This window comes from Podarcis bocagei, assembly GCF_964188305.1.
Source record: "Podarcis bocagei genome assembly, chromosome: 8".
Classification (NCBI taxonomy): Eukaryota; Metazoa; Chordata; class Lepidosauria; order Squamata; family Lacertidae; genus Podarcis; species Podarcis bocagei.
The window spans coordinates 34510763-34519542 of record NC_138133.1 but is presented as its reverse complement, the minus strand read 5'-3'; the positions used below and the strand labels follow the sequence as shown (position 1 = coordinate 34519542).

At 45.6% G+C, this 8780-nt stretch overlaps 1 protein-coding gene across 1 annotated transcript in view; it reads left to right on the top strand.

Moving 5' to 3' along the window:
* The first annotated feature begins 624 nt into the window (after positions 1-624).
* NFATC1 (nuclear factor of activated T cells 1) overlaps positions 625-8780 on the top strand; it is a 134347-nt gene continuing 126191 nt past the window's right edge. The window contains exon 1 of the mRNA XM_081205800.1: positions 625-1217. Coding sequence (XP_081061926.1) covers positions 1199-1217 — 19 coding nt within the window. The 5' untranslated portion in view covers positions 625-1198. The remainder of the gene's footprint in view (positions 1218-8780) is intronic.

The following is an 8780-nucleotide window of genomic DNA, read 5'->3' as shown; positions in this document are numbered from 1 at the left end:
TGATTTTGCAATTTCAAAACGGCGCTGCTGAAATATTTACGGAATAAGACCCATCTCAATAAATCTCAGTTATCGAGACTAACTCTTCGGAGTCTGTTAGTAATTTAGCAGAATGGGATTTTCCTTCCTGATGCTTGCCAGTTGATGCTCTTTTCCAAATTTCCACAGCGGGGGAAGCCTGAGATTCCCCCCCCCTTTCCTCAGCCTAATGATTTCAGCATGCGCGGTCCCTCTCCGCTCCTCTCTCCAGCCCCTCTTCCTCCCACCTTTATTGATCTGCGGCTCACATTTCTCAGACACCAGGTCCCCCGCGCACCCAACTTCGGGGATAGATAGCATCGGTTAGGTGGGTGCTCTGGGTCGCAGCCTCGACGGTGGCGAAGATCTGCCTGCTCAGCAGAATCCGCTGGAGGTGGAGCGGAGCGAGAGCGGGGTTCTCCTCTAGGACTTTTCTTCTCCAGCTTGCAGCGCTCTTCTCCGCTGGCTTGGCTGGCTGACTCCTTCGCCAGGCAGCTGAGAGGAGCTCGCAGGACCCGTGACATCACGGGGCTCTGGGCGGGGAGAGGGGCTGGGAGGGGGAAGGAGGGAGGGGGGTGTTTTCCAGCTTTAAAAAGGCAGCAGTCACCGAGCAGCCGTGCGTCAGAGAGAGACTTAGAGACTCTGCAAACTTTCCTGATCAAAATAAACCCCGGCCCTGAATAAGACACCAGGAGAAGGGAGGGAGAGCGCGTGTGAGTAACTTCCTAAGCGCTCTCTCTCGCTCCTCTCTGGGGCAGGATCCCTTGCGCCTGCCCTTACCACCCCTCCTTCCCTTCCCTTCTCTCCCCACGTCCCACTCAACGCTCATTTCAATGACATCTGCTTAGGATCCAGATTTATTCTGTTTAAAACAAAAAACAAAAACCTCCCCCCCTCCCGTGCGCGCGTTTGGCTTTCCAAATTCCGTGGCGAGAGGGAAACACCAGCTTGGAGTCTCCATTTAATAGCTTTGGAGACGCGCGCTGTGCTACGTGGGCGTGAAGACACGCGCGCGAGAGAGGATCTTCCTTCTTCCCTCTGCCTCCACCTCACTTTCTCTCCTTTTGTGCTGAGCGGATGCCAAGGGGCGATCCTCTGAACCAAATCCTCTTGGCGCCTCGAGATCCAGCCCAGTGGTGAAAAGGAAACTTTCGGTGCGCGTCCGTCCCGTCGCAGCAGCATGAAATCGGCAGAAGAAGGTAAAGTACCGCTGGTGGCTCTCTCTCCCGGAGCCGCTTTCTCCCGCTTTCTCCTCCCCGGACGCAGATTCTTCTCTGCCTTTTCTGACATTTTTGCTGCTGTTGCTTCTGTGGAGAGCCGCGCCAAGGGAAACCCGGGCAGGCGCCGGGCTATGTTTGCGCGTGTGTTTGCGCGTGCGCGTGTCTGTGTGTGTGTGTACCGGCGGGAGGGCCTGGCTGGCGGCTGCGCTTGGGAGGAGGGAAGCGGTGTCCCCCTGGTGTTTCCCCAAAGCAGCCTTCAGGTTTTTTCCCCCCTTCTTCTTTTTCGTTTTGCCTGCTGCGACTTCTTGCCAATAGGTGTCTCCTCTCCCTCTCTGAACTTGGCCTTGGGCGCTGCGAGATCCTTGAGCTCAAGGCGGAGAGGGAAAGGCTGGGTCCCCCCCCCCGCCCCCTCTTTTAATTTTTATTCTAAGGGGCATCGCCGGAGTCCCTTGGGGTGGGCTGGCTGACTAGCTGCCGACTGCTGCGTGTGGGCAGGCGCCTTGCTTACGCGGGATGTGCAACAGAGCAATGCTTATGGGAGCCGGTGGAAAGGGATCGGAGGGGTGGAGCAGCCTCCTTCTGAAACCAAAGGAATCCCAGGACACAGTGGAGTTCTCAGAGTACGCGGCTGCCTCTGTGCATTGTGCGCGCCGATATTTTACAGAGTTAACAGTGTGCAGAACCAATCCAGCCCGTCAAATTACTTCTAACCACTAAATGCTAGCATTTAATAGCGCCGGCTGGGGTAGGAGGAAGCCGAGGTCTGACAGAGCACACGCCCTGCTCTAATTAAAAAACCGTTTTACCGTTCTCGATTTCTAAAGTCTAGGAATACTTTCAAACCTTAAGAAAAGACACTAGTCTCCTCCCCTTCCCCAACTTCTTTCAAAAATGGTCTGTTTGTTTCCTTGGTTCGGCTACCTCCATCTTTCTCCCCTCGCTGTTGCCTTGTTGTGGAGATTTAAGAAACTTTCATAAAATGGCCTGCATTGCAGGAAAGCAAAGGTGACTCGCTGTTCTAGAGTAGTTCCATGGGCTTCCTTAAGATTCCAAAGCAACTGATTTCATGGGATGTTGCCTTATAGCAATTCAGAATGTTTGGTCCATCTAGCTTAGCACTGTCTACGTACATGGACTGGCAGAGACTCTCTCAGGTGTCAGGAAAGGCTTTTTGCCAACCCTACCTGGAGATGCCAGGTATGGAACATGAGACCTTCTGCACAGAAAGCATGTGGTAGACCACTGAACTGCAACACTTCCCAGAATGTAACAGTGTTCTATTTATTTCATATAATTTATATACTGCTTGCTCAAAGCTGTAAAAGAATAAAACGACAAAACCAGTTTTAAAACCTGCCATTTAAAACATCCAAATAATTAAAACCAGGAGAAAGTGATAAAACAGATCAATACACATGTAAACTTTCTACGTGTCTGGGTAGGGTTGTCTAAGCAGAAACATTTCTACCAAGCACTTAAAACAGTGAAGGCACCTACCTGATGCCAACTGGCAGCGATTTTCAGTAACCCCACCTACAAACCAGTTAAACTACTAGAGCTATTGGATTTAGACACAATCCTATGCATATTCACTCAGAATTCGTGGTCTTGGTCAATAGGGCTTCTACCCAAGTACATATGCATAAGATTGCACCCTTCAGTTGTGCTCCACTTTTTATAACATCTCTGTTAAAGGTCAAGGAGCTACGGGTAAGGCACTACATCCTAGACCTGAACATTTGCTACCTTAGTGACTATCATAGGATGTTAATTAATGTGGAATGCACTTTTGAACAGGGGCGCTTACAATTGTAGTCTTACTTGCAAGTGATTCCTGATGCTCCCAAGGGAAATCAGCTCAACGGAAAGCTGCAAGTCAGAGCATGCTTACTCAAAAGTCATCCCAATTGATCTCACTGGGACTTACGCCTGAGTGAATGCATTTAGGATCAAGGTCCAATGAGGCTCATTTCATGTTAAGGATTAGGGGGAAATTAGTTTAAAGTGCTTCAGTTTCCAAATAGTCTGTTGAATGACAATTAAGGGAGCAATCCAATGCACAAGAAACGGACGTAAAGCAAGACAGTGTAAGTTCAACTGGCGTAAAGTTAATCCAGCTCCTATTTCATTCAGCAGCTGAGTCGCTCCCAGGTTGCTAGGTCATGTGACTGAGCTGAACAGTCTTAGGTTCCCTCCTAAATCCCACCACTACCCCAGCCCCTGGCTGAGCCTGGACTGAGCTGGCATGAGCAAGTTAGTACAGTCATATCTTCTGCTGAGCCAGGGAATATCATCTGAGCCTGGCTGTCCAAACCAGAGATCCACTGCATCTAAAGCTGCTCTTCTCATAGGATTGCCCCCTTAAGTGTACTTTTGCAATAGCAGTCAACTACTGTACAGTAGCCAACTATTTTAAAAGGCAGGAAGAAGCAAATGCCACCTCTAAATTGCTTTAAATAATAGATCAAGACACTGTTCCTTCAACAGGACCTGCTCCTGTGAGTAGAGGAGTGAAGCCCTCAGTCTGTTTAGGCAAGTGAAATGAACTTCTCAGCTTCTTGTATGGGACTTGGCACAGCTCTGAACATCTTTGTAATATTTCAAGCTTTATTTTTTTTTTTATTTTCAAAGAAGGCTTCTGGCTTGAAATAACCTTTGCTTTGATATGTGTAGTGTTGTATTGTGCACCCCCCCCCAAATGATGCCAAGACTTAAGTCTGTGGGCTCCTTTACACCAGCCTTCTACAACATGGTACCTTCCAGATGTTTTGGAGTCCTGCTCCCATCAACCTTGACCATTGGGCAGTGATGGTTGGGGCTGATGGAAATTGGAGTCCAACAAGACCTACAGGCTACCAGGCTGAGGAAGGCTGAAAACACAATCATGTTAACTGACATTCATTGTGATCTAAGTTACAGATGTTTGCTTGAGATGGCTGAGTAGCTCCCTTTATTAGCTGCATACTCTCTGTTGTACACCGCTCTTCGGTATATGATCATCTGCATTCTCCTTCGGGAGGCCTGTACAGTTTTGAACCATTAAAATGATTGGAGCCAACTATCATGTTGACCCGCCAAGAGCTCAATAAAACTTCACAGTTGTCACTGTATGCTTAGGACTGCAAAACTGGGGAGGGCGGGTGCTACTGCAAAGCATTCCTTTGGTCTGATAGTCTTGCTGGTGCTCAGCTTGGCCAATCATTAGTTGTACAGGCTTGTACACATATGAAGCCATAAAATCAAGGAACACATGACAACTGGCACATATATTTGCATGTTGGCTAACAGAGGTTTAAAGGCTGCCAGGAAAGAAGAAAGACAATAGCTTCTAGTGCGGTCAAAATGGCTGAACAGAAGATAGATAGAAAGGCAAACATTCAAATATTATACAAATGAGTCTATTTTCATCACATGTTGAGCACATAATTTCTGCCTGGGATGTAGCTGTTAAAAGCAAAAGCTCCTTGCTGGAAGCAGAACTATGTGACCCCCTAGTTATTGGGTATGCAATAAGTTTGATCCATTGACCTTAGGTATTTCAAGACCCACTGAAGTATTTCAAGCAATGTTTGCTGCACAAACTTTGTAAAATGATGCTACAGTGGACTGGGATGCACTACTAGCAAACAACACTGGGCTGCAGCTTCCAGTTTCTTTGCTAGAGTTCCCCAGATTGCTTTACTCTGTGCACCAATTCCAGCAACACGTTGCTCTCTACTAGCCCTTTGTCTCTTTTTAACACAACAAAACTCTAATCTAAGAATGAACCTAAGAGGTCTTTTAAAATCACTTTGGTTCTTGATGAAGTCGTTGGCTACAGTGTCCAAAACCACCCCTGCATTTTAATGCTGCAACAGTTTCGTTAGTTTCCTCACAATGAGACTCTCTAGCTTACGTAGGTATATTTGCATGCTCACTGGGTTGTTTTTGGCTCAGTGCTGTTAGTGCTGCTCGGCAGATCTCTTCGATTCATCCTGAAAACAGCTGCACATCTAGCCTGAACCAAATATGAAATATGCATTTTACGTTTCTGTTTGAGAGATGCTAACTATTATCACCAACTCACAAAAGAAGCAAAAGCTTTGCACCTTTCTCATTAACTAACGTCTCAACTTTGGACACACTGGCACGTCTCCTATGCAAGTGGAGACGAGTGCAGAATGAAATTGCAGCAACCTTATATTTAATGCCGCTTTGCATTAAATAAAGGTGGTGAATTGTGGAGGGCATTTAGGCAAAATTGTCCCAAGACTGAGGGTTGCTCAACCCACTGAGGCAGCCGTTTCTCTCTTATAAATTATTTTTGATTTTGATTTTTCTTTAAAAGATTCCATGATGGTTTGCAAAACCTGGTGGATCCAGGGAATGATCAGTGCTTTGCTGGAGAATGGGGAAGTACCACCTGCCTTGAAGGAGTCGGTGGTGCATCTCCTCCTTAAAAATACTTCCTTGGACATGTTGAATAATTATTGCCTAGTGACTAATATCCTCTTTTGGGGGTAAGGTGCTCAAGAGGACTGTAGCAGCCGGTGGGTCCCACTGCTGGGAAACCTCCTGCCTGTTGTTCTGCTTGTTCATAACACCAGGAAGGACTGGGAAAGGCTGAGGTCTGAAATCCTGGAGGGTCAGGGTTGACAATACAAGCTGCAGCAACCAATGACTCAGTATAAGACGGTTTCTTATAAGTTCCCTGGGTAGACGGCCATTATTAACGCTTTGTTCCTGATATTCATTTAGTGTTCATAGGCATCTTTGGGTTCTAAGAGCTACATTACGCAACAGTTTTCCGAAAATCGCTTCCGATATTTCATTGTCTGTTTCTGCACTCAGTTGTTTACATAGATTAATGGGTCAAATCTTGTTCATTGGAAACACACACACATGTGCACACACATACAATGTGAACACAAATTCTTAGTGTATTTTAACCTTAACTTTCAGATATGGGTGCACTATTTGGGGGTGAGGCTCCTTCAGTTAAATGGAACAGGGGTTCCTGTGCCAGTAGCAGTGCTGTTGCGCTCCTTCACTTTTAAGTATTAAAAGCGAAGACTAGAAATCAAATTAACTAAAATCAGAATGAGCAAAGGGGAGAAACCGTGAGACAAAGGCGCTTATTCTTCTATCCTTTATTTATTTATTTTGGTTCCTCTCCTTCCCCCTCAAATTCCTATTAAAAAATTACCATGATGATTTGGCTCTTCCGGATGGTAGTTTAAAAACTGATGCCAAAGTCCTTTTTTAAAAAAAATGCCCTGGTGATTCAGCCTAGCAAACTTTGAACAAACAGCTGGGAGCCAAGAAGAAATCGAAAGGCAGGGAAAGCTGGTACATTTCACAATGTAGTTTGTCTTGCCAATCGGCGGTGCAGATGTGCCTCTTAAATCAACAACAACAACCTCTTTCATTCAAAGCCAGGTCTCACTCACTCACAAACACACCCTTGCCCAACATCAGAGTGCCTAGCTAGTTCCTTGTCAAGATGCCTGGGTAGCATCTTTGCTAAGAATGTTTGAAGCAACAGTGTAAAGGGGCCAGCAGTGACAGCCACCAGTTTGGTATCAGATTCTGCAAACTGCCCGGGGCAGGGGGGACCAGGAGCAGATGTTTGCCAGAGCAGTGTAAACCATAATAGAAAATGTGTAAGGCAATATAGTACTTTGTTATGGAAAGTAGGGGGAAGGGAGAGAGAAGCATACTGGATCTCATGGAAAAAAAATGTTTTTTTCCTGGCACTCTTTGATGGACTTTTCAGCCATCATCCTGGAAAATGGGATTCCCAGAGTCTATAGAGGAATACCATTTCCATAACTGCTTTTAAAAACTATTCCTTTGAAATATAGCCTTGAAGATCTGGGAGCTCCGTAGTGCTGGCTTCTGGGACGGTGAGGTCATTTGCATGTTGCAGACTTTAAAACTATCTTGGCTAAAGGGAAACACTGTATTTTTCAAGCAGGCAATTAAAGCCTTGTTTATAAAAACCTCATTTTTAAAGATTTAATTACAAGCCAAACAATGCAAATAACAGCTTCTTGTTAAAGGGGTGGGGGAAGCAACTATTTTGCGTTGTGGTCCCAAAGACACTTACTGTGCGGCACTCCCACTAAATTACTGGATCAGGGTTTACCAAACCTGGGTCTCAAGCGGTTTTTAGACTACAATTCCCATCAACCCTGACCACTGGTCCTGCTATGTAGAGGTGATGGGCATTGTAGTCCAGCAGCAGCTGGAGACTTAAGTTTGGGAATCCCTGTACTGGATTATTCTGGAATTATTTCAGAGTGAATGTGAGTACTGTCTGTGGGTGCTAGGAGCTAAAATTATGGATTGGAAGGAGTATAGGTCTAATGAGCAATAGGAATATTGGTTGGAGCATATGGTCTTCCTGTCTGCCCTAGACTTTTGTTTATTGTTCTGGACATTATTCTGGGCTTTAATTAGTGACAGCACATTTTATAATGTGAAGCCCCAGTGTTTTGGAACATACATTTTAAGTAGTACATTGTATGCATGTCTGTTGTTATTAAACTTCTTTTTTCTCATGTGATTTATATAACAATTGGCACTAGTGGGTGCTGCAGCTAAATATGTGGTAATAGTGATGACTGCTAATGCTATTCACTATCCCCTCTTAGAAGACTGGTGATCCTTAGCAAGTGGGGTGCGGGAAACAGCTTGAAGGGAAATGTATGTTTAGCCTGATCCACAAATTGCTTGAACTCAAGCTCTCAGATCTAAGCTACATTAGTGTAATGGAAGCCAAAGACTTGAGCTGAACTGCCTTGTGGATTGCAACCTAGCAGCCCATTCCTAAAACTTGACTACTGCAAGGTCAGGCAGTGCCAAAAAACACACACAAAAACCACCCCACCCCAAATACACCGTTACACAATGTAAGGACTAGAAAAATGTACTTAAGCTTAAAATAAGACCCAGCAAGTGAAGATTTGAAACCCAGGTTTAGCTGACCTTGGTTGCAACACAACTTGCTGTTATTTCGTAGCATATGAATGCAACGCATGTGCAGACAGTTCCCCTTCCTTTCACAGAGGGTCTTGTTGGTTGGAATCAAAAGCAGGCTGCTTGCAAGCTCTCGATCAGCTCTTCTCCCAATTGCCAGCCCACTCAGACAAGCAGCTGCCATTCATCCTCAAGGCTTCATCATGTGTCAGTCAGCCAAGAAGATACAAGTGCATTCTAATCAGTGTGCTCTGGGAAACTGGAAACCGTTGTCGATTAGACTGTTGTCTGCCAGTGGAATGAAATACAAACCTTATCACTTGCCGGGTTCCCTGGTGACTGTATCAGACTTTTTAGCTGAACCCCCCATTCCTTATGCTTTCCAAAAGGATGTGTTGTTTATGACATTAAGCCTAGTTAATTTGCTATTGCTTTTTTTTTACTTTGTAGGAGGTTAGGCAGAAGAGGTGAAGAAAAGCAAAGAAACAATGTGAGAGATGCAAGTCTTTCCCCCCAAAAGTGTGTGCATTGTGGGGGGGGGGGGAGTTAGTAACATTCAGAAATCATCAACTGGAACAACCC